The sequence below is a fragment of the Orcinus orca genome, chromosome 7 (assembly GCF_937001465.1).
Source record: "Orcinus orca chromosome 7, mOrcOrc1.1, whole genome shotgun sequence".
In the NCBI taxonomy this organism is placed as follows: Eukaryota; Metazoa; Chordata; class Mammalia; order Artiodactyla; family Delphinidae; genus Orcinus; species Orcinus orca.
In genome coordinates, this window is record NC_064565.1 from 28,906,442 (window position 1) to 28,933,324 (window position 26,883).

At 38.8% G+C, this 26,883-nt stretch overlaps 1 protein-coding gene across 1 annotated transcript in view; it reads left to right on the top strand.

Annotated features, from left to right (window-relative positions):
* The window catches only part of THSD7B (thrombospondin type 1 domain containing 7B), a 909,478-nt gene that overhangs the window by 794,231 nt on the left and 88,364 nt on the right, over nucleotides 1-26,883 (top strand). Inside the window, exons 16-17 of the mRNA XM_049711955.1 lie at nucleotides 9,313-9,446; nucleotides 16,931-17,081. Of these exons, the coding sequence (XP_049567912.1) occupies nucleotides 9,313-9,446; nucleotides 16,931-17,081 (285 nt within the window). The remainder of the gene's footprint in view (nucleotides 1-9,312; nucleotides 9,447-16,930; nucleotides 17,082-26,883) is intronic.

Genomic DNA, 26,883 nt, shown 5'->3' on the forward strand with positions numbered 1-26,883 from the left:
TGGCATGGGATTGCTTTTTGTTTCTTTTGGGTTTTTTTTTTTCCACTTCAGCTTGACTGATAACTGCAATCTGTTCTATGAAAATCCAAAGGGCCACTGTGACAGTAGTCCCTGGTATACTGTGAGCAATCTACAAAATTCCATCTGCTCTCATATCACAGCATGGCAGTGGGCAGCATCTCCCAGGGGACTGGAGAAGGCAATCCAGACTCTGGAGTGAGTTTCCCTCTCTCATTCTATTGGTTATGATTGCTTACACTGCTGTGGTACAGAGAGTGGGCTTTATAGTTCAACTTGCCCCAAGTTGCCTGTGTCAGTGTGCTCTGCCAGTTCTGCATCACATACCAGGCACAGAGGGATTCTGCTTAGTGCTCGTGTGCGCGGGCACACACACTTTACTGTAGAATATCCTGTGCTTTATGGGATCTGCACAACGACAGCTTTTGTTGCTAATGTCCCTTACCATGTAGTCCACTGTAAGACCATGGTTTATTTTTATAGTTGCTTAAATGTCACAAATAAGAAATGTAAATCTGCCAAAGGAGAAATATAATGCTATGCAGTAAAAAAAAGAAGGCATTTCTGCTTATTCACCATTATAAATAATCTACGTTACATCAGCACAGATTACTGAGCTTAACCATGGCCTTTTGGATGAGGGCTTTGTGGTTCTCCTCTTTTAAATACCCTCTGTAATGGGTGGCCCGTGTGTGACATCCTTGAATGGGAAGGAAACATGAGGAAGGGGAAGAAGTACATGCATGGCTTGAGGCCACATGTACTCAATCTCAGTACCCAGCTCTCCCATCTCCCATCCCTCCACCCCCTGCCATGGGGGGAGGAAAATAAGACTATGTGGATGGTAGAGACAGTTTAGCCGTGCATGGGTGTCGGTCTTGATAATGAGGACCCTGTGCTTAAAAGGTCAGCAGTGATATTCAGACCAGAGGGAAGGGGTTAAGTGTTATAGACCACTGGAAAATAAAAAGTACAGAATCTAGAGGTTAGAACTTCTCAGGAAAATTTTATTTCAATATTCACTTTTAGAAAGAGGGCTTCTCTGTATAACATCTTATCAAAATATAAACAATGTAGGGCGTAGCCCCCTTTTCAGTTTATTTATTCTCTTCTTTACATGTAAAGGCAGTGGTTCCCTGAGTGTTTGATACGAGGACCTTGTGCTCTTAGTTAGCCTGGGTTGAGAAAATTCCTAATGAGTGATTTCAAATTCAGCAGTTCCTTCAAATGAAATTAAAACTTTAAAATCACATTCCCTGCCTTCATTTGACAAGTGGTGGGACTAACATGTATGAGATTATATTATTCATTGAGACTACAGACAAGGTTTGGAACGAGAATGCACTCACGGGCCCCTTGCAACAATGTGACAGTTCTTCGGATCTGCAAGCTTGGAAACCACTATACTTAGGAGATAGGGAATGAAACTACCATGGTCAGTATTTTAATAAACTTCCCATTGGCTTTAAAGTTCAACACTTTGTCAATAAATTCTTGCAAATAAAACTCATTCAGCATTATTAAGTTCATTTTTAGATTTTTTTAACATCAAAATTGAAAAGAAAATATATAATGCATGTTTAAAATCAACGGTGAGGGCTTCCCGGGTGGCGCAGTGGTTAAGAATCCACCTGCCAATGCAGGGAACATGGGTTCGAGCCCTGGTCCGGGAAGATCCTGCATGCCACGGAGCAACTAAGCCCGTGCGCCACAACTACTGAGCCTGCGCTCCAGAGCCCGTGAGCCACAACTACTAAAGCCCATGTGCCTAGAGCCCGTGCTCTGCAACAAGAGAAGCCACCACAGTGAGAAGCCCCTGCTCGCTGCAATGATGGCCCAACGCAGCCAAAAATATTAAATAAATAAATAAATAGAACCAATGGTGAATCTTACATACCAGGGATGATGGTAAGCTCAGAGAATTCTCAAGAAGCTAAGGAGGTAGTGTGGGAAAACATCTGGGAAGAGGAGGTTAGTCAGGGCCTCAGACTTGAACGTCTGGGCTAAAACTGACAGTTACCCACACCCTATATTATGGATCACCAGACTCCAGATCTCCATAAAATCCTGACTCCAGGTGCTGCCCTTTTGAGCAACTCATAGCACAAAATGACAGGCATAATGATTTTCCCACAGATACCAATTTAAAACCATTCGTGGAATATTGTTTTAACCCATCATCTTCACACAAAGGGTTGCAACCTTTCAAAAGACACAGGCCTAATCTTGCTTTAAATTCGCAAGTTTTCTGAGACATTTTTTGGATTTTTGAAATTGTGAAAAGATATTCCATACCTAAAGACTAGGAATGAATCGCTTAGGCAATATTCCTTTCTACATAAAGTAATATGCATCATTTACTGTATAGACATCTTTGAATATTCAGCTCTTGGTTTTCCTTTTTCAGGAATTGATAAATGTTAGCATTATCTTCATCATTGAAAAGATAGTGACTGGCTCTCGAAGCATGGTGATGTGCTTGTACAAGCTAAACAGGCAGAGCCAGTGAACTCTTGGCATCACCAGGGTGGGATTCTCAAATAATCTCAGTTTAAGCCCCAGCCTCGTCATTTATAAGCCATAAATGACTCACTTAGCTTCTTCAAATTTCAGTTATTTTTACCTGTAAATAGGGATCACACCAACATTTTCTAACTCAAATGATTGTGATGATCAAGACCTAAGACATGGAATGTCTTGTGTAAGCCATAAAGATCCACAGAGTGTTATTGTGTAACCACTGATGACCAAGGACTAGTGATGGGTGGGCTCATTGTAAAGCATGCGGCTGCAGTTGCATTAGAACTGAACTTTTTAGCGTTGCATATATACACTACGTTGTACACAAACAAATTATAAATGCATGATGAACAGAAATGGAAACAAAAGATTATTTGTGTAAATGTGATAATTTCCAGCCAGTAAGACAAGTCGTAATGGAGGAGAGCATAACTTCACGGCTGACTGAATAAGAAAAGGGACAGAATTTGGTAAGTTGAAGGAAGGTGTAGCCTAGAGGACCCTTCTGAAAGGAAAGAGTAAGCCCTGGAGGAAGAAAGAAAGTATAGACCAGCAGAAAACGGCTAGCAGGGAAGTTCTTTGAATTAAGGGATGAGAATCGTAGACCTAATCAGAGGCAAATTTGTGCACTTTTGGCTGAGAACTCACAACCTTTTGCGGGAGAAGGAAGCCCGTAGTGCTTTACTGATCTTACCACTCCTAGAGACCATTTCCTCTCACAGTCCAATGGGACAGACCCTGGCTCTGCCTTGCAGGAATCTCTAGTCCCAATTGGACCTTTGAACTCATGTTCAAGTTCCAAGCAGCACAGTGCCCAGCATGGAGGTCTCAAGCCTGAAGTTTTCTACCTGGGTCTTGACTGGCAGCTTCACTGGAGCAAAAATTTATTCTATAGAAAATTGGAGGCCATGACTTTTCCTTTCTTTCTTTTTTTTTCTTTTTTAATTCTGGTTGTTGTTGGATTATTTGCTTTATTTGAGCCCTTGAACCCTAAGACTCTGATGTACCATAATGATACCTGCTGAACCCCAATGAGACCCTGCTTCCAAGTTTATACCCTTCAGTCCATAGATGGAGAGTAATTTCAGAAAACATTCCTTAGTTAAATTGATCAGTTACAGTGAGCAAAGGCTTATTTAATAAATATTAAAAGACTGACTAAATGAATGAGTTTATGATATGACTCTAGAACTACAAAATTATAAAATCACAGTTCCCTCCTTTATCAAAAATAAGGTGACCATATGTGTGTGGGTTTTTCTCTGGGCTTTCTGTCCTGTTCCATTGATCTATATTTCTGTTTTTGTGCCAGTACCATACTGTCTTGATTACTGGAGCTTTGTAGTATAATCTGAAGTCAGGGAGCCTGATTCCTCCAGCTCTGTTTTTCTTTCTCAAGATTGCTTTAGCTATTTGGGGTCTTTTGTGTTTCCATACAAATTGTAAAATTTTTTGTTTTAGTTCTGTGAAGAATGCCATTGGTAGTTTGATAGGGATTGCATTGAATCTGTAGATTGCTTTGGGTAGTACAGTCATTTTCACAATGTTGTTTCTTCCAATCCAAGAACATGGTATATCTCTCCATCTGTTTCTATCATCTTTAATTTCTTTCATCAGTGTCTTATAGTTTTCTGCATACAGGTCTTTTGTCTCCCTAGGTAGATTTATTCCTAGGTATTTTATTGTTTTTGCTGCAATGGTAAATGGGAGTGTTTCCTTAATTTCTCTTGGAACGTGTGGAAACCTAAGTTGATGTTATAAAATTTTATTTCCTTGGGTCTGTAGCAATACACCCCTTCCCCCATCTGGTGTCATAGGGATGTCTTGCTGGTCCAGCTGCCCACTCTCTCTAATATACATCAATCAGGATTGCACACACGTACTGCAATCTGTTGGTAGTGGCTGCCTGGCCTTCAGTGTAGGAAAAGATGCTGAAAAAGAACACTATACATGACTAGTAATGTCTGCCATGGGCACAAGCATGAAGAATGAAATTAGAACACTCCCTAACCCCATACACAAAAATAAACTCAAAATGTATTAAAGACCTAAATGTAAAGCCAGACATTATAAAACTCTTAGAGGAAAACATACGTAGAACACTTTATGACATAAATCACAGCAAGATCCTTTTTGACCCACCTCCTAGAGAAATGGAAATAAAAACAAAAATAAACAAATGGGACCTAATGAAACTTAAAACCTTTTGCACAGCAAAGGAAACCATAAACAAGACAAAAAGACAACCCTCAGAATGGGAGAAAATATTTGCAAATGAAGAAACTGACAAAGGGTTAATCTCCAAAATTTACAAGCAGCTCATGCAGCTCAATATCAAAAAAAACAAACTACCCAATCCAAAAATGGGCAGAAGACCTAAATAGACATTTTTCCAAAGAAGATATACAGATTGCCAACAAACACATGAAAGAATGCTCAACATCAGTCATTAGAGAAATGCAAATCAAAACTACAATGAGGTATCACCTCACACCAGTCAGAATGGCCATCATCACAAAATCTACAAACAATAAATGCTAGAGAGGGTGTGGAGAAAAGGGAACCCTCTTGCACTGTTGGTGGGAATGTAAACTGATACAGCCACTGTGGAGAAACAGTACGGAGGTTCCTTAAAAAACGAAAAGTAGAACTACCATACGACCCAGCAATCCCACTACTGGGCATATACCCTGAGAAAACCATAATTCAAAAGAGTCATGTACCACAATGTTCATTGCAGCACTATTTACAATAGCCAGGACATGGAAGCAACCTAAGCGTCCATCGACAGATGAATGGATAAAGAAGATGTGGCACATATGTACAATGGAATATTACTCAGCTATAAAAAGAAACGAAATTGAGTTATTTGTAGTGAGGTGGATGGACCTAAAGTTCTGGCATACAGAGTGAAGTAAGTCAGAAAGAGAAAAACAAATACTGTATGCTAACACATATATATGGAATCTAAAAAAAAAAAAGATTCTGAAGAACCTAGGAGCAAGACAAGAATAAAGACGCAGATGTAGAGAATGGACTTGAGACACGGGGACGGGGAAGGGTAAGCTGGGACGAAGTGAGAAAGTGGCATGGACTTACATATACTACCAAGTGTAAAATAGATAAATAGATAGCTAGTGGGAAGCAGCTGCATAGCACAGGGAGATCAGCTCAGTGCTCTGTGACCACCTAGACAGGTGGGAAGGAGCCGCAAGAAGGAGGAGATATGGGGATATATGCATATGTATAGCTGATTCACTTGGTTATAAAGCAGAAACTAACACAGCATTGTAAAGCAATTATACTCCAATAAAGATGTTAAAAAAACAATTCCCCAATAAAGAAGTAATAAATAGGACTCATTACCAGGAGAATGAAATGTTACTTCTCTCAGAGGATTTAGATTTTTCAGTGGCATTTCTTAGCATCGGTGGCCCTGTTAAACCCTGTTATTTTCTTCCTGATTTGTGCCATTTAGAAATGATTTTCATTTAACTTTCCCATGGCTCATTTTTCTCCTTCAGAACATTTCCGCATGATTCCCCGATAAAGTCCATGCTTTAACACATTTCCATTATGAAACTATAATAAGTGCCAACCAGATACCAGTATGAAATAGCCAGCACATAAAGGACTGACATGAGAAGAAATTGGGCATCTGGGTAGTCAATGTTTATTCTTGATGGCCTGCTGCCTTTTGGCCTCTTGTGGGTGTTTTTGATCCTCTAGGTAAGATTCCTTGCCTGATGAACAAGATCTCTAAACAAACAGCTCTCACACTTCTTTAGGGACAGCCTTTCTTTCCCATAACAGAAATCGTCAGGCAGCACCTTTTGCTAATGTAATGATGGCTGTTCTTCACCAAAGCCCCGTAATGGAAAGAAAAGGGTTTCATTTTTGTTCCCTCTTATTGTCCTTTGAGCTTTGTAAAACACCCCTTATACATTCCATTTATGAGGCTGTTTTCTCTAGAAAATTAAGTGAGGCTCATTTAGCAAGCTGTGCCCCTTCAAAAATGTGTTTCAATTCAACAAATACTGATTGGGCATCACCCCCTCCTCTGAGTGTTTTACAAAATGCAGACATCGTAGAAGCATGGTCCCTGGCTTCCTAAGACTCACAAGTTTTGTTCAGGTAGTCATATAAACAAACACTGAGAGTCCGGGTCTGGCTTTGGTTAAAACCAGAAGCGTATTTATGAGTAGAGGGTTCACACTGTTTTTCTCCTGGCATATTCTTTCAGTATGATTTATAGTACAAAGGAGACATTAAGACTAAAGTTAGCAGAAAAGCTCAAGTAGATGAGAGAATAGGAGACACATAGAGAGGAGTCAAGGTGATGACTTCCTTGAATGTGTTTCCTCCCCAAGCTCCACACAACGTGGCCCTAATTGCCACCACTGGCCCAGCCTTGCACGTGGCACCTGACTACATCTGGCTACAAATCTGCTTAAAACTGAAACTCTCACTGAGTAACAAAGACATGCCCAATGGAGTCATGGGAAAGGCCTTGTGGAAGTGGTGGGAGTCACTTGGACTTTGGATGAAGGTAGGGATTTGTCAGCCAGAGGTGACAGTATAAGCAATATTAAAATGGCAGACACATTGGGGAAAAAATCAGGTAAATCCATGTGATGGAGAATCTCCTTCAAGAGGTCCCGTTTTTACACCGTTATTCAAGAAGGTGGGTCAACATCTCCCTACGCAGACCTGCTCCCTGCCTTCCAGTAGCCTGGCGATGAGGTTAGCGACTCTGCTACAGATGTAGATCACTGGGGCATAGAGAATAAAAACAGTAAGCCAGTACCTGACCAGGTGTTCAAATGTGTATATCAAAGGTACATGCAACTAAACAGTTTTTCATTTTCCATCTGACCTTGGGGCTTTATACGGGAGGGAGGGGGAAAGTGTAAGCTCTGCTTAGTATCGAGAGCTTTAGAAAAATAGGTCCATCTCAGAGTCTATCCTATCCGCTTGCTCTCAGATTCATGCATGAGCTGTGGGAAAAATTACTTTTTTAATTAATTTCTTCATCTCCCCCATTTGTGCAAAGTGCTTTAGCAGACTTTCTTATATCTCATAGGAAAGCCAAAAAGCTTTCTTTAAATTGTCTGATACATATTGAAGTGTTTATAGAACAAACCTGTAAATTCAGTGACAGCTTAATTTCCATGGTGAAGCTGGGTCAGCTAAACCCTCAGCTGTCATGAGCTTTGTTCCCTGGTGTCTCTTAGATTCGGGTCACGTCTTTTCATTTTCATAGATTTTTTTCTCTTACCTTTATGAGTTTTAGGGGGCAGACTTTTTTCCTTTCCAAGTTATTACTTCCTTATTCTAATGTAGGCACTGCTTCTGACCCTTTCATTCCATTCTTGTCAGCATTCACAGCATGAAATGTGATTCTTTTATTACTTAATTCCTTCCTTTCCTCACATCCATTTCCACTTCTGTTTTCCCATCTCCTTTCATTTTGCCCTCACACATTTTTCACTTTGCGGTTTCCCTTATTGTTGTATGCTCTACATGAGAGCCAAATCGAACCCCACAGTTAAAAATAGTTTCTGACATTATTTGTGATTCCTAAGATGTAGTCTCGCCAATAACCTCTTCTCATCTGATTTCCATCTCACCTGCTGACAGTGCTCCAATCTTGTTTTCTGGTTATCCCATTACATAGTGCTTTCCCTTGCATTTAGTGGAAACTTGCAAGTAATGGTTCTGTTTGGATAGCACAGCCTAGTCATCATTTGCAATTTTATGGAATTGGAAAGGCAAGGGGGAGGAAAGGCATGGGGCTTAAGTCCTTGTTTAAAAGGAAAAGCACTAATTAACTATTTTGGTAACAGGTTGAATCACTACTCATCGGCATGCTACGCTAGAGCCATCTTTGTGATCTAGAGTAACATATCATATGACACAACAATTTTTTTTCTTACCAAGGGAGAACGCTGTGTTCACTATTGAGGAGTAACGCCTTTTAAATTCAGTCTTGAAGAGGCAAATTCAATTGACCACCCAATGGTATAAAATTTCAGGAGAAAATCATCACAAATAAATGCATAGGAAGTAACCTAAGAATTCATTGACTGTATTTATTGTTTCTACTATAAATCTATATATATTCACAGTCAGTAATCATGCACAGCCTCTAACATGTGTGTGTTTGTCTTGTGTATGTGTGTGTCTGTGTGTTCTCGCTATGCTCTGAAAACACCCTACACATCTCTAAATTCATATAAAGCCGCAATGCCCAGAAGGCTAAATGATTGCCTATTAGCATTGATCATTTGGGGACATAAAAAGAAATTTCTGGTGCAAATAATACCACTTTCCTTTTGCTTTCTAAGAACCTTATAGTCAAGAGTAAATTTGCCTTACCTCTATTTGTGTCAATTGACATTGTAAAGTACATCTGAGAATACAGTATACCATATAATTGAGAGCTGGACCATCTTAATAGATGCTGTGTGAGCTCTTTGAGGACATGAAAAGGTAATGGAATTCCTGTTCTTGGCGGTAGGTAAGGACTGTCCTTTGTTCTCTTCTGCAAAGGCATGCCATCATATTCTAGTTGATTTCCCCTGTATGTTTCTTTAGGTAAGTCAGTAATTTCAGAGAAGCCAAATACATCTTGCTTTTGGGGAACGCAATTTGGCTATTGGGGCAGAGTATAGTTCTCGGGTTCTGTTCAGCCGACTTTACTAAAAGACAGGCTATTTTTCCATAACTTGGATAGTGCCACATAATTTTCTTTTCCTTTCCTATTCTTGACAGGTACACGAGGCAGTCCCGTGTTACAGTGAGTGCAATCAGTATTCCTGGGTTGTAGAACACTGGTCTCCATGCAAAATCCACAATGAGCTGAGGTCCCTGCGCTGTGGAGGAGGAATGCAATCTAGGAAAATCAGGTGTGTGGAAATGGAGACACTGGGGAAATGTGGCAGTGGAATTTATATATTTTTATAAAAACAACAGTGTTGCTTATCCAAGTACACTCTGATTTTCACACAATATCCTCTGGCTTTTGGTCATCTTTAAGTATCCCTGGAAGTATATGTGCCTTGAGCTGCCATGTATATTGTGGGATTCCGTCTGCATCGCAGCCACAATCCTTAACATTTCCTGCAAATGATATCAGTGGAAAAACCAACTGCGTGGAGTACGCCCACATCCCTGCAGTGATATGTGGCCATCACTGCTAACAAATTAGGTGATTCTGACTGTGATGCCATGTCTCTCTTTTGTGCTGTGTTAGTAAAAGTGATGGGCATTGTCTTAATTTTGGATGTCAGTACATTGAAAGGTCAATTTAAGGCCTTTAATAATTTCCACTGTTAGCCTTGGAAACTAATATGAGAATACCTATGAACAGTAATGATCTATTTTAATATAAAAAGAACACAGCTCTGAAAGAAGTTAGTGAATGCTCAGTTATTTACTGAGGGAGTTTGTTTAACATTTTTGTTTGGTAAATACAGCAGTGGTGCAAAGGAAACAGCTGGCCTGAGTTCATCAAAAAAGTCTGTTTAGAAATGATTTGGGAAGAAAGAAGGATAATTTTATTACCAACTGAGGAAAATAGCAATGAATGTTAGAGAATGAATAAGCAAAAGCCAAAATATTAATCGTAAACAATGATTTAGTATGTAAAATCAAGAAGAAAACCCAGTGTGGTCAACTATTCAGTTGCATGAGCGTAGTGTATCATTTTGCTAGATTTAGGAAGTTCCATTTCAAGTGGACACACGGTGCCCAAAGCAGGTAACTCCCTATCAAGTTATCTATGAAGTCAGTTGCCAAGGCAGAGCTTACTTCTATGTGTTTATCGTTATTCAACACCAGTGAACTTACTTGATTCAGTAATTCAATACCCACCAATTCTGAGTCTTACCTAGTCCCAACGTTGCAAAATCACTGGTAAGCCTGTTGGAAGAAATAGCTGCTACCACAATCATAGACGTGCTCCTGATCACCAACCCAGGCAAAGGGTTAAGAGACAAATTGTCTTTCCTTCCCTTTGTTCACTGCCTGTTCCCCTGGGGGCTAGTTGCTCAGGCTGCCAAACTTGGGCGTCTACCTCTTTTTCTTCAAAATCTGTGTCTTTTTTTTTTTTTTTTTGACATCTTTATTGGAGTATAATTGCTTTACAATGGTGTGTTAGTTTCTGCTGTATAACAGAGTGAATCAGTTATACATATACATAAGTTCCCACATCTCTTCCCTCTTGCGTCTCCCTCCCTCCCACCCTCCCTATCCCACCCCTCTAGGCGGTCCCAAAGCACCGAGCTGATCTCCCTGTGCTATGCGGCTGCTTCCCACTAGCTATCTGTTTTACGTTTGGTAGTGTATATATATCCATGCCTCTCTCTTGCTTTGTCACAACTTACCCTTCCCCCTCCCCGTAGCCCCAAGTCCATTCTCTAGGTGGTCTGTGTCTTTATTCCCGTCTTACCCCTAGGTTCTTCATGACATTTTTTTTCTTAGATTCCGTATATATGTGTTAGCATATGGTAAATCTGTGTCTCTTCTGTCCTATTTTCTCATGGCTTTGAGAAATGATTGACCAGGCTAGCTTATCAAGTAATATGTGTAAATGAGCTGTGGTACTTCTCACTCTCATCCCAGCCTGGCCTCTTAGCAGTATTAAAGCAAAGTCTCAGGAGAGAAAGGAAAGCTTTAAGAGAATAAATTGCTCGTGGCAGAATTGTGGCAGGTTGATTGAGGAAAAACACACTTGAACAAGAGGGCCTTTAAGCCATGCCTCTCAGCTCAAATGGATGAAGCCTGATATAATAAAAATAACACAACCACTAGATATGTGTTATGGGCTGAATTGTGTCCCCCTGTCCCAAATCTATGTATTGAAGTCCTAACCCGCAGTACCTCAAAATGTGGCTGTGTTTGGAGACAGGGTCTTTAAAGAGGTAGTTAATGTTAAATGAGATCATTGGGGCAGGCTCTAATCCAATCTGACTGATGTCCTTATAAGAAGAGTAGATTAGGACATAGACACACACAGAGGAAAAAACCTTGTGAAAATACAGGTAGAAGGTGGCTATCTACAAGTCAAAGGAGAGAGCCCTCAGAAGAAACCAACCCTGCCAACACCTTGATCTCAGACTTTCAGCCTCAAGCCTTACATGTATGTTGTTTAAGCCACACAGTGTGCGATATTTTGTTATGGCAGCCCTAGCTAACTAATGCAGACTCACTGTGTTACATACTTTATATATATGTGAAGCAGGTTTTCCAGCCATATTGCTTTCCAAACCATTATTGACCTTAATAAAATGGTGTTATAATGAGTGAAACAGTTTATCCGTTTATCTTTGGTGAAACCTCCAAACTAGAGGACATCTTCATGGTTCATACATGACAGCAATCATTTATGAATTCAAAAAATATTTATGAATATTTGCCTTCTATGTATCAGGCGCTGGGGATGCAAAAGTGAACAAAACAAGTTACTGTCCTCAAAGAACGTAGAGCAGCAGGGAAAAAAATAAATGCATAAAATACTATATAATGGAATGTCTTTGCTATGAAATGCCAAGAAAAAAATAAAATTGGATTGGTGTGATGGAGGCTACTGTTTTGGAGAGGCTGGTCAGCAAAATATTTAAGCAGAGACCCGAAAAATGTGAGAGACTTAAATGAATGTAAAGATCTATATTAAGAGAATTCCAAGGGGAAGGAGTTCCAAAGCAGGAACCTTCTCGGCTTGTTATAACAAGATGGATTACACCACGTCCCATATGGCTGGTGTCAGTACTCAAATTGTATAGTCTTCTAAAATAAGGTTAAAATATATTTTTCTAACAGCATCATGAAGCTATGGGAGGTCTGAGACAGAGTGAATGACATGCTCTTATTTACGTTTGAAAAGGACCTTGCTAGATGGAGTATAGAGAAGGAATTTTGGGGTGTGTAAGCAGCAGCAGGGATGAAGGTTTGAATGACATCCCAGAATTCCAGGTGAGAGAGGCTGATGGTTAGACGGGCTTTGTACTAGGGAAGGTGGTGAGGTGGTCACATTTGGACTGTATCTGGAAGGTACAGATGACAGGATTTGCTTATAAAGTGATTGTAGAATGTGGAAGAAAGAGAAGTATCGAAGATGATTGCTAGGTTTCAGGGCCTGAGCAATCATGAGAATGGTGGTGTCATTTGTTGAGATGAGAAATATTAGAAGCAAATTTGAGAGAGAAAATCAAAAGCTAGCTTTGGAACACAATAAATTTGAGATATTCGCTTTCCAACTGAGAAGGCTTGGAGTGACAGATTGGAGTTCAGAGAGTAATGGGGGTGTAAATTAGGCGTCAGCTATAAATCTGAAATATATTGATAAGAAAGAAAGAAATTGTGCCCTGGGGAACACAGATACTCATAGATTAGAGCAAAGGGAAAGATCTTACGAATGAGACTGGGAAAGAGCCAGTCAACTAGAAGGAAGACCAAGAAAATGGGAAGAAGAGAGTTTTTCAAAAAAGAAAGAGTAATCAGTTGTTTCAAATGGTTGTGAGAAGTTTACTAAGATAAGAATTGGCTATTGAGTTTGGCAAAGGGGACTCTGTTGATGATCTTGATATGAGTTTTCTCTGGAATGGTAGTAAAAGTGTGATTAAAGTAAGTCCAAGAGGTAATAATGGAGGAAGAGCAGAGAGGGTGTGGAGATAGCAAATATAGACATGCTTTAAAGCAGTTTTGTAATGAGCCTGAGTGGAAATGAAGGTGATGATCAAAGGGAGATATGGCAAGGAAATCGGTGATGCAGGATATGTAACTACAGGGGCATTTTCATTTGGGAACACCTTCAATTTCAGTCTTCTAAGTCTTTACTCTTGTGCTTGTCAGGACCCCTAGAAGACTCTCTTCTTAAATCACATGTGAAACAGATAATCCTAGCAACCAGTATTTGGGAAACCCAATGAAAAAAGGCTGATGTGGTAGACACAATGATGGCTCCCAAAGATATCCACATTCTAACCCCTGAAATCTGTGAATATGTTACCTTAAATAGCAAAAGATTCTTCACAGTTGTGATTAAGTTAAAGATCTTGAGATGGAAAGATTAGATTGTCCTGGATCCTCTGGATGGGAACATTTTATTCACCAGCGTCCTTAAAAGTGGATGAGGAGATGGGAAAGGAAAAACAGAAAATGTGACTAAAGAAGGAAGACACAGAGAGATACAAGGCTGCTGACTTTGAAAACAGAGAAAGAGGCCATGGCCCCAAGGCATGTGGGTGGCTTCTAGAACATGAAAGAGGTAAGGAGACGATTCTCCTCTAGAGCCTCCAGAAAGGAATGCAGCTCCGCCAGAGCACTGACGTTAGCCTAGTGAGTTCCATGTTGGGTTTCTATACTACAGAACTGAAAAGTAATAAATGTGCATTGTTTAGGTCACTAAGGTAGTAGTCATTCTTTTCAATATGTTAACTTCTCCTTAAACCCTGTTTTCAATATGATGTTCCCATCCTTAATTGGGCCATGTGTTCTCTAATCCAAAGACCTGTTTCGTGAACCTCTCCAGATAATAAACCTTCAATTACCTGCAGGGGCAGGGCTGGGGCCATCACCTAGCTCTGGGAATTGGGGAATTGGGATTTGAGAGCTTAGGTACTTCTTAAACACACTCTCAATAAATCCTCCAGTATTTCTACCTCACCTTCATTCACATTTCCAAAGGTAAATGCCTGAATTTTCCATGTGTTCTGATGTGTAAATGGAGTGACTTTCTTTCTTTTCCCTTGAAGGCTTAGTAATCAGTTTTCTGGGTGTGCTAAGTCAGTTACCACTAGCCCATCTGTTTTCCGTTGTTGCCTTTGTCCTCTCCCATGTTCTTTGTCCTTGTAGGATACTGCCTTACCCTCCCTCCTTTGTTTTGTTTTGTTTTGTTAGTCTTTTTGTAACAAATTCCTTTACCATTGTCTTTGTGGCTTATCGGGAGTGAACAAAGACTAATGCATGTGTTCAACTGGACACCATTGACCAGAAGTATTACCTCTTCTTTTTCAGTGAAATCATAAAAGAACATCAGCTGAGAGTGTGCAGGCAAGAAGGAAAGCAATTTTCAGCTTTTAAGTTTGCCCAGGGAAAGACATTAAAGCCATTTCGTGGTCCCTCCTTCCACTATTGACTATTACCACAAAAGAAATTAAAGTCCGTAGATGACTCTGTACCTTGCCTCCCTATATTAGAAGGCACGACATCTTCTCTCCTTTTACTGTCGTCTGTTAACCTGCTTTATACAATATCTAAGTTTGTATTACTTAGCACCTCATAAAGTTTATTTTATTTTGCACCAGCTGATAGACTACTTTGCAGTTTTCCTGAATCAAAAAAAAAATATTGTTTGTATAAAAGAAACTCGGAATGTATAGGGTAGTTCATTCCAGCATAGCGTGATTTGGGGAGCACCAAAAGCTCTCCAGTGCAGCCCTCTTAAAATGCTTATTCCTTGGCTGTGGCCTTGTGTCGGAAATTACCAGATCAGCACATGGCATCATTTAGCTCATCATCGTTGTCGTTTTCACCTTTACCTTGATCGTTATCACTGGAAGAAGAAGGGATCTTGTCCCTATTTTTTTTTTTCAATTCTGTACCCCAGCACCCAAGTAAGGGCATGGTGCAGAGTAAGCTGCTCAAAATATTTATGAAATGAATCATTAGTAATAAATATCTTTGTATCCCAACACCTAGCAAAAGAGGCTTATATATAGCGAGTCTTTGTTAAACATTTTTGAGAAAATAATTTAAATATGAACTTCTAATTGGGATATGATATAAATGCAGAGAAATGCCCACAGCATAGGGTGCGGCTCCATGAATTTTCACAATATAAACTCACCTGTGTAACCAACCCAGAGGCCAAGACACAAAGTATTACCAGGACTACCTAAGCCCCTGTGTATCAACCAGTCCACCAAGCGTAACTGCTATTCTGTCTTCTGACACCACAGATGAGTATTGCCTATTTCTTAACTTTCTGTGAATGGAACCATGCAGACTATACTCTTTTGTGTCCAGCTTCTTTTGTTCAACATTATGGTTGTGAGCTCCATTCATGAACAGTAGTTTATGAATTCTCATTACTTTATAGCATTTAATTCAATGAGTTTATCACAATATATTTCTCTGTTTTACTGTGGCTGAATAAATATTGTAGATATTCTACTGTTGATTCTAGTTTGGTTGATTATCAATAGTGGTGCTATGAACATTTTCAGGCAGGTTTTATTTTTGGGGGGGTGGTCCACATTTGTACACATTTCTCTTGTGTATATAAATAGAAGTGAAATTGTTGGGTTACATAGTATATATATGTTTAGATTTAGTAGATATTGCCAACTAGTTTGCCAAAGCATTTATGCTCCAACCAGCAGAGTGAGAAGAGCTACCATTGCTTCACATTCTTGCCAGCCCTTGATATTTACCATGGTTTTGATTTAAGCCGTTCTGGCGGGTATATAGTAGTATAACACTTTGGTTTTAATTTGATTGAATCAATAACATGATTATTTATCTCATCTTCATCAGCGCTTATCTCAGAGAAATTACAGTATGTGCATCTATATAGCATGTGCTCAATTGCTGCATGAAAATGCTTGCTAATTGCCCTTTGGTTTATGATACGAAAATTCCTTACTGAAATGCAGAAAATACCTGAAAGAAAAATATGTTCAATTATTTTTTGCATAACTTTGCTATGACCTTAATTGCACTAAACAAAAACTAGGGAAGCTTAGATGCTCTGAAAGAGAAGTCTAGGAAAGGTCTGAGAGAGTCACGGGGACTGTGAAAGATCTAGTTATTACAAAGTGATGGATTTATTCAGAGGAGATTCTTCAAGATTTGTTACAATTAAAAAAAAAAAGGGCTTCCCTGGTGGCGCAGTGGTTGAGAGTCCGCCTGCCGATGCAGGAGACACGGGTTCGTGCCCCTGTCCGGGAGGATCCCACATGCCGCGGAGCGGCTGGGCCCGTGAGCCATGGCCGCTGAGCCTGCGCGTCCGGAGCCTGTGCTCCGCAGCGGGAGAGGCCACAGCAGTGAGAGGCCCACGTACCACAAAAAAAAAAAAAAAAAAAAAAATTCTCTCTGTACTGAGATCTGAGTAAATATATTGTAGATAGTTCTACTTAGATGGAGAGTTCTTCAAAGATGACAATTGTCCCTTGTCTTCTGCTTTGCCGAATAAAGGGCTCTGCCCTGAGTTATCACTCAGTAAAGCTGGACTGGCTGAGAAAGGATTTTTTTTTCCTGGTTTCTCTGCTGGTCTTATTTTATGTTTAACTATCTCTGAGGGGTAAGTAATTACGATACATCACAGCTATTTTAAATTTACTCCCCACTGTTTTAAACGATCAAGCTATCTCGTGATCTTGCTTTGCAGATGCGTGAATGCTGCCGATGGTGAAGGGGGAGCGGTGGATAACAGCCTTTGCGACCAGGATGAAATTCCCTCAGAAACCCAGTCTTGCTCTCTTCTGTGTCCCAGTGAATGTGTCATGTCTGAGTGGGGACCTTGGAGCAAATGCCCACAGGTAATTTATTTTCCCTTGTCAGTGGCCTAATCCTCCAGGGCTGCCATCCCTTTTGTTCTCTGCACTTTCACAGTGCTGCTCTCCAAAGCATTCTTCTCATAACATGGGAAAATAATTTTGCCCAAGAAAGAAAAAAAAAAAAATTTCAACAAGTGAAACTGAGCAATTTAAAATGCCAGTGCTTCCTTTAAGGCCTTTATCCTGGGAACACGAACAAGGAAAATGAGCCTGTAATGATCACACTACGATTCGAATGCACGCCCATTGTTAAAGGGGCTTCTTTGGTACCAAAATGATCCTCATTATAATCTGTTTACCCTTGCAGAATCAATATATCTAAGTAGCTTAACTCCACTGTGTGATTTAGCTTCCATTAGTGATGATCTGTTTTTGCCTTGTGCTATTTTCCCAAAATGAGGTGTTCTTTTGCCATGGTCTTCTTCCAAAGCTGACCAAAAAAACACTTTTTTTTAAAATTCTAAAGCACTTGCCTTTTTCCTCTTTTTTTTTTTTTCCAAAAAAAAAAGGAAGCATAAGAGGAGTATGACAAAATATTCTTCACGTAGCGTAGTTCGACTTAATAATCTCAGAAGATAACGTTGGATATTTTAGACTTAACCTTTCTGCCTAAAAAGCTAAAAATCAAAATGAGGATGAGGAGCATCTTTTATGGCTCCAAATGTTGGGAAGGAAAGAATTAGGATACTTTGATTTCAGTGTGATACTGACAATTTATGGAAAGATTGTGGAAATCTTTGTATGAAAATGGAAAATATTTTTTTTTAATTTTATTGAAGTATAGTTGATTTACAATGTTGTGTTAATTTCTTCTGTACAGAAAAGTGACTCAGTTATACATATATTTTTTTTCATATCCTTTTCCCTTATGGTTTGTCACAGGATATTGAATATAGTTCCCTATGCTATACGGTAGAACCTTGTTTATTCATCCTGTATGTAACAGTTTGCCTTTGCTAATCCCAAACTCCCAATCCATCCCTCCCCTGTCCCCCTCCCCCTTGGCAACCACAGGGCTGTTCTCTATATCTGTGAATCTGTTTTTGTTTCACAGATATGTTGATTTGTATCATATTTTAGATTCCACATATAAGTGACCATATGGTATTTGTCTTTCTCTTTCTGACTTACTTCGCTTAGTATGATCATCTCTAGTTGCATCCATGTTGCTACAAATGGCATTATTTCATTCTTTTTGATGACTGAGTAATATTCTATTGTGTATATATATATATATATATATACCATACCTTCTTTATCCATTCTTCTGTTGATGGACATTTAGGTTATTTCCATGTCTTGGCTATTGTAAATAGTGCTGCTATGAACATAGGGGTGCGTGTATCTTTTCGAATTATAGTTTTATCTGGGTATATGCCCAGGAGTGGGATTTTTGGATCATATGGCAACTCCATATTTTTAGTTTTTTGAGGAACCTCCATACTGTTTTCCATAGTAGCTGCACCAATTTACATTCCCACCAACAGTGTAGGTGGGTTCCCTTTTCTCCACACCCTCTCCAGCATTTGTTATTTGTAGACTTTTTAATGGTGGCCATTCTGACCGGTGTGAGGTGGTAACTCATTGTAGTTTTGATGTTCATTTCTGTAATGATTAGTGGTGTTGAGCATCTTTTCATGTGCCTGTTTGCCACCTGTATGTCTTCTTTGGAGAAATGTCTAGGTCTTCTGCCCATTTTTTTGATTAGGTTGTTCGTTTTGTTGTTGTTGAGTTGTATGAGCCGTTAGTATATTTTGGAAATTAAGCCCTTGTCAGTTGCATTGTTTGCAAATATTGTCTCTCATTCCACATTCTGTAGGTTGTCTTTTCACTTTGTTTATGGTTACCTTTGCTGTGCAAAAGCTTGTAAGTTTGATTGGGTCCCATTTGTTTATTTTTGTTTTTATTTCTATTGCCTTGGGAGAGTAACCTAATAAAACTTTGGCATGATTTACGTCAGAGAATGTTTTGCCTGGAAAATATTTTTGAAGTTAGTTAATACCTTATATTGGCAGTTTTTAATTGTTGATTCCTTATTAATTATTGAAAATTTATCTTTGATGTTTCTATAATTCTATTCCTGAAAGAGATTTTCCTTGTTCTTTGGGGATAGGACAATACAGTATTAAGATAAAGAGGGGGCTTCCCTAGTGGTGCAGTGGTTGAGAGTCCGCCTGCCGATGCAGGGGACACAGGTTCATGCCCCGGTCCGGGAAGATCCCACATGCCGCGGAGCAGCTGGGCCCATGAGCCATGGCCGCTGAGCCTGCGCATCCAGAGCCTGTGCTCCACAACGGGAGAGGCCACAACAGTGAGAGTCCCGCGTACCGCAAAAAAAAAAAAAAAAAAAAGATAAAGAGGCACCAATAAAGGATAATTTGTAGGAGTGGAATGCTCGTCCTACTAAGTTATACACTTATTTTGTGTATAACTTGAATATAATGAGAGTTCACATTTCATGAGGACTTATTTTGTGCAAGGCATGTGTGAGAATGATTCCCTTTAGCTCTTCCAATAATCCTGCTAAGTACCTCCTGTTACCAGTCCCATTGGACAGCCGAAGACACTGATTCTCAGAAAGGCTAAGTAGCTTTCAGAAAGTTTCACATTTACTAAGTGACGGAGCTGGGGATGAGCTGTATTCTGTCTGATGGAGCCAGTGCCTTTGATCTCACATTCTTGGCTCACTTATCTTAGAAGAATTAAGGTAGATTTAGACTCACTACTTCTCTTTCTTTAAGTTGCAACATTTATTTTAAGAACAAAGCTAGTTGTTTGAGCTGTCTGTATGATTATTCCATGACTGAGGGCATACATTCACACTTTAGAAAGTGTGGCAGCATATACTCTTTATTAATCAACCTGCAGAAGAATTACCAACCTGAAGAAGTTTAATTAATTGCAGAGGTCATTATCTTCCTCACTTCTTTTTTTCTAATTTGCTCACAGAAGACTCCATCAAGCTGTAATCACTTTGCCATGAAAACGTTGCCCCCTTAAGTCAAGGCATCTGGCCACTGAGCTAACATATTTGTCTTGGGAGCATTTTATACAATGTTGTGATGGCCCTGGCATTCTGTGTTTGCTTCTTCAGGTTTCTTGGAGGCAATTTCCTTTAAGGTCTGCTTCTCTAAACATAATCACTTTATTTTTGGAGTGTTTAGAAATTGGAGCTAGAGAGACTATTTTAACTTCCTTTCATGTGTCTGTGGAAGATGACACAGACAGTCACTTGCCTGTCAGCATGAAGTGAGAAGGTTGTTTTTTAAACTGCTTCTATTCCTTCTTCGTTACATAGTAATAATAATAGCTCGGACAACAACAACAATACTGTCATTGAGCACATCTTAGGGAACTGACACCGTGCTGAAGTTTCATAACTGCACTTTGCTAAGATGTTAGAACACTTATCCACGGTCACTCAGGTCTATCCGACCACAATGGCCTCGTCCTTTCTCAGAGGCACCCTGCTCTCAAGTGTAAATAAAGACTTTAGAATGGGGGAAACAAAAAAAGGTAATCAGGACTCATGCCTGAGTGTTTTCTCTATCTCCAGATACGTTGCATCATTTTAATAAATTGCAGCATCTTGGCATAATGCCCCAACATCACGGGTACTTAAGTGGTGCTTGATGGTGATCATGGTCATGATTATAGCAAAGTTAGCAAGCTGGATCTGCGTGCCTGAAGTTTAATTAGCACTTCAGTGTGCATTTCCTGAGAAAAAAGGAAACCATTATTGTATAATTGTGCGGATTCATGGATTCTAAATATTGGCCATTATTTTACCAAGTTCTCCTTGCTAGTCTGCAGTGTGACATATGTTAATGAAACCAATTCACTGTTATTTTTTCTTCTTCTTTTTCTTCCCAGGACAGTTCTTTAGAGCCAAACGCATAAACAAACAAAAAAATAAGTTCCCAAAAAACCCACCAGTATTTCTGAGACAAAAATATGTTTCTGTTATATATCCACAAAATGCTCTGAAATTTATATTTTGATTTAGCTATAAAAACGTTATTTATTGTGAAATAAGCTTACTAATTAATGTGTTTAAACATGGTTAAGTAAGTAGATTTGGCAGTTAATGAAAAGAAACTCAGCAAAGCCAATTAACTAATTAAAACTATTTCTTGAATTCCTGTATGTGTCCTACCCTCTGAGGCCAAGCAAGTCTACCAGACTCTCAGTGCATCGAGGAGTTTACAGCTCTCAGTAGCTTTTATAAATACGTACTGTATAGGTGCAGCAAAGGATTCAGTAGTCACACAGTGTTCCCTAATAAGATGGTAGGCACTATAGAAAATAATTAAAAATAGACTTTTCTAACCTCTGGGTCAGTGATTTTCACACAGATCCTCTGCCCCAGCCTGGAAATTCCGAGTCAGTATGGCTGGGGTGGTTCCCATGAATTTCCATGTCTAACAACTTTCCAGGTGATGCTGATTCTGCTATTCTGGAAACACCTTTCCACTCACAAGGCTCTTGGTCATTACCTCTAAGTCATGTTCTTTTTCAATCTCATTTGAATTGCAGTTTTTTACATAATCCTACTTATTCATTTTTGGGGGAACTGGCATTTTTAAAATTTATTTTCTTCCACGTTTATTGAGGTATAATGGACATACAACGCTGTATAAGTTTAGGGTATACAGCATAATGATTCGACTTATATGCATCATGAAATGATTACCGCAGTATGTTTAGTGAACATCCATCGTCTCATCTACATAGAACATTAAAGAAATAGAAAAATATTTCTTCTTGTGATGAGAACTCTTAGGATTACTCTCTTAACAACTTTCATATGTAACAGACAGCCATGTTAATTACATGCATCATGTTGTACATTACATCCCTGGTACATACTTACCTTATAACTGGAAGTTTGTACCTCTTGACTGCCTTCCTCCAGTTCCCTCTCCCCCCACCTCCGCCTCTGCTAACCACAAAGCTGATCTCTTTCTCTATGAGTTTGTTTGTTTTTGAAGTATAATTGACCTACAACACTTTGTAAGTTCCTGTCACACAACATGCTTCAGTTGAATACTGAATAAGCACCTAGCATTATGTGGAAACTTAGCTTATATTTATAGATGCTTTCCACCTGCCAGACAATGTACTTAGCACTTTATTATTTCACTTAATCTGCATAATGTGAGTATGAAATAGATACTATTATCCCCACAATGTATAGATGAGGAGACTGAGTCTCAGAGAAATTAGTAACCTCTTGCTTTTAAAGAGCAGGAAGAGGCACAGTGACTATATAAGCACAGGAGACCGTATACCCTCCTACCCACTGCAAAAGAAATAGAAGCCACACTTCCTGTAAACTTGTAGTCTCCTTTTCTGGTTTACGTGGTTATTATATTTGTGAAGGAAGATATTTCTAAATTGAACAGTCTACTTCATTTGAATAGTTTGCCAAAGAAGGAAGAGAAGGGAGTCATGACAGAGGGTCCGAGCTAATGCCCTGAAATACTTGCTGGCTATGTGATTGTGGCCAAGTTACTTACACTTCTGAGTTGTAGGTTCCTTATCAGAAAAATAAGGATAATTACAACTGTTTTTCCAGATTGCTTAAGGATTAGAGATAATATCTATAAAATGAATAGCACAGGATATTACCTAAGACAGGTTTGTTTAAAAAAAACAGAGGAGGCGGGAGGTGAAGGAGGAAGAAGCAGCAGCAAATCACAGTTCCCCCTTATATTGTTCATAATGTCAGGAAACAGAAGACAGCTGTACATTTTCTAAGACATACGGGAAATATCCCTTCCCCCCACACAAAATGAGTTAACACTTGGTCTTACAGAAATAAAATGTCCCCTTCTTTGCTGAAAAATGACTTATGCCTAATTTAATAGTGGTCCCCAAAAGCAAGGCATCCGAATGACAACTCTGAATGGATGGGTTACCGCACGTACAGTAACTGCCAACTGCCAATTATAACGAAAAGGAAACAAGACAGAGGCAGTAAAAATTGGAATGGGACCATTTTAACTGTCCTGGGAAGAACTGGAGACTATAAATGGATCAAGCAGAAACAAACACAATTCAAAGCAGAATTTGAAGAAAATGGAAAACTATGTGTTTCACTTATTTTCATGTTCTGTGTTTTTTCTTGTTCCCATAAGATACACACACACATCAACATATATGTATATTTTTTGACTCCAATATGCTCACTTCTGTAGAATGCTTTAATGTGAAAGGAAGCTTCTGGAATTATACATCTAAAACCTTTTGAAATAGTGTTCACTCTCTACAGGCATGTGTGTATGTATCTACATATATGTATAAGTACATATATGTATATATTTAATAGTTCATTGTTTATTACCCAATATTGCTCTTTAATCTACTTAATGTTTTCCAGTTTTTATTCCTTATCCTTCATACTTCAAAATTATGCTGATGAGTATTCACAGAATCTTCAGGAGAGGTTTATAAATTACTGAATTCACAAACTTCTCAGACCCTGACACACCTGAAGGGATACATGGTTCTCTTCATTTATGATAGCAACCCCAACAGAAAATCTCCATTGAGAATTAAAGAGTTCCTATTTATGATTCTCCTTGGAGGCTTGACAAAGAAATTTCTTAAACAATTGTAGTGATAAGAAGCAGCGAGGAGGGTCTTGGAGATGAATTTCCAAGCTGCTGTATACTTTACAGAAGGAAGCCTGCACAAACCCTCTCCAGAAAGATGACTTAAGTTTAGCAAACGTATTTGAACTTCAGTTGATTCACTCCCAGCTGAATGCATCAAAGGCTGGCTAGAGCTGCAGCTGGGCATCTTCTCACACTGTGGAAATTGGAGGCTCATTAAACAGTGGTCCGAATGCAACCTCACGATCAAACAGTGATTCAAACCTTTGCATTATCACCAGAACAACCTCTGGAGAAAGATCATAAAGGGAAACTTTGCAAAGAAACTATATAGGGCTTAAGTGTCATCAAATCTAGATTCTATCATAGTCTTAGTGTACTTCCAAAATACATATTTTTTCTAGACTTTACTCTTTTCTCTAATTTTCTATCTATGCAGCATACACTAATGAAAGCCAGTGCAGATATATACCAGCATGTACACACTGCTATTACTCCTGCAGGCAAAGACACAGACACTGCTTTAAAAGAGAAGGAGAAATTCATGCCAGTTTTCTGATAAGTGCTCCAGAATTAAACATTTGAAGTTAAGAAACATAACTTTTTCTTTTTTTTTTTTTCATTTTCATGGTGCTCCTGTGTTATTTTTGGTAAGGGCTATCAACAGTGACCTTCTATTGCTGATGACTCAGCATTTTCAGTACCTTGGCATTACCTCTGAAAGTTACGTTTCCAGGAAAGCAATTTACCCCAATGTTTATGACTTGTCCTCAGCTCCAAGTGCTTCATCAGCCTTTCCTCACAGTCTGTAACATGCACATGACAACCTCTATTTGTCTCTGGAGGGCATGTCTAATGATCACGACCCTCAGGCTGCCCAGTGCTTTCCTTTGACTCACAACTGAAAGCCAGAGGAGAAAGATGATAATTTCCTATATTCTGGATTGCAAATTCTGGTTGCTTCTGTTAAATTGATACTGGCTCTTGTCAGAAGCCAGTAATTCATTACTCAGGGACTTGTGGAGTATTTCACCCCTGTGTGCAGTGAGCTTTCATATCACTCAGAACCATTCTGATTTCCACAACCACATTAGGTCCTATAACAGAAGGTATCTCATTTCATTCAGGTTAGCAGCAAATGACAATCCTATAGAAGCAGTCTTTGAGCTGCTCCACTTTTTAAGATTTAATGTTTGTTATCGTTCTTTTTTATGCAGTACAATTTCTGACTCTCACTAACACCAATCTGAAATACAAAATAAGGGTTCCATTGCTCTCAATGTCTCTGTCTATGCTTGTCTTTCTCTCTCCCTCTCTCTCTCTACCTTTTTTTTTAAACATCTTTATTGGGGTATAATTGCTTTACAATGGCGTGTTAGTTTCTGCTTTATAACAAAGTGAATCAGTTATACATATACATATGTTCCCATATCTCTTCCCTCTTGCGTCTCCCTCCCTCCCACCCTCTCTACCTGTCTTTATCTCTACTTTATAATATAAATTCTCAGAAAAAATTATGTAATAAGCCGCATAAATTCATCACTCAACTTCAATATTGATCGCCCAGCTTCAGTAGTTATCTACATATGGCAATTTTACTCATTTCTTCTTCCCCAGTTCTTATCCCTTCTCCTATAAATGACTTTATAAAGTATATCCCACACTTTGTATCATTTCATCCATAAATACTTTTATATATCTTCCTAAGAAATAAGACTAATTACAATGACAACAGAAAAACCACAGTATTTTTTACACCTTGTAGGAGGATGATTTTCAAAAAATTAAAAACATGACTCTCATACAAAGTGTCAAAAATTAATTAACTCATTTATGATTAAAGCAGCATGATTGTAAGGTTCAAGGAGAATTGGAGAGGACAGAGAACTTCTAGCAAGGATGGAATATCAGTTGTTTTATTTGGATTAGATTCAATTTATGCTCCCATTGTAAACAACTAAAAGAAAAGCAAAATATATAAAACAACAGTTTTTAGACATTGGTCAATAGGTAGCATGGAACCATGATCCTAAGGGAAGAAAACCAAATGAGGTGAGCCTTACAGTCGCCATGGCTTTCTGGATAGAGAATTTTCTGGATTATGGTGCCAGGAACGATACCCCAACAAGAATATAGTGAAACGGCAGAAATCAGAGGTCTGAGAGGTAGAGGAGGCTGAAATTTGAAGGGCAAAATATTGAAGAGAGTAGAGCTAGGCAAAGAAAGAAATCTAGATATCCATACAGGGGTCCCTTTAAGTCTTTGGTTAAAACTAATTTGCACATGCATGGAGTGAAGCTCCATGAGTTCAGACAAAGAATGACTCCTGGGAAGCTGCAAGGTGTACACATTCCGAAGGTCACATAAGTCTGGGAGATATTTCAATTCTACCGAGCCAGTTCAGAGATACCTCTTCAAGCCCTCAGGCCATTTGACAATGACCTGACAAGGGTTATGCCCTAGAAGAAGGGCTAAATTAGCCCTAGTGTAAAGTCTACTCTACAATTACCCTAATGAAATTTAGACAAACCTTAGAAGGATCAAGGAGATCCACCAGTAACTTTACTGCCTTCCAGAACAAACTTCAACACACTTAAATGGAAGACAAAATTTGTTTTAATTAAAAAATATAAAAATTGAACAGTGTAACATTCACAATGTCTAAGAGTGATTTGTGACTAGAAGAAGGCATGATCTGGGCTTAGGCACTGCTAATAATATTTTGTTTCTTGAGCTCTGATCTGATGTCTAATTAAACTATTGGATGTTTTTATATATATATATATATATATATATATCGCATTCAGCATGTTTTCTAAATTTTCTTATTAATTCTGGTAGCTTTCTTTATTGGTTCATGTATTTAGGTTTTCCTCATCATATAATCATACAACCTATATATAATCATATAATCTGAAAATAACTATTTTTATCTAGCTTTTTGATATTTACATCATTTTATTCTGGACATATTTTATTAGAAGGAATTTTCTAAATAATGCTAAAAATCAAATAAAAATTATTTCAGTTTTTTACTGGTTTCAATCATAATGTGATGCTTGAGCCATTCTTTTAAATAGAAGTTTAGTTGATTTACAACATTATATTAGTTTCAGGTGTACAGCACAGTGATTCAGTGTTTTTCTAGATTACACTCCATTGAAAGT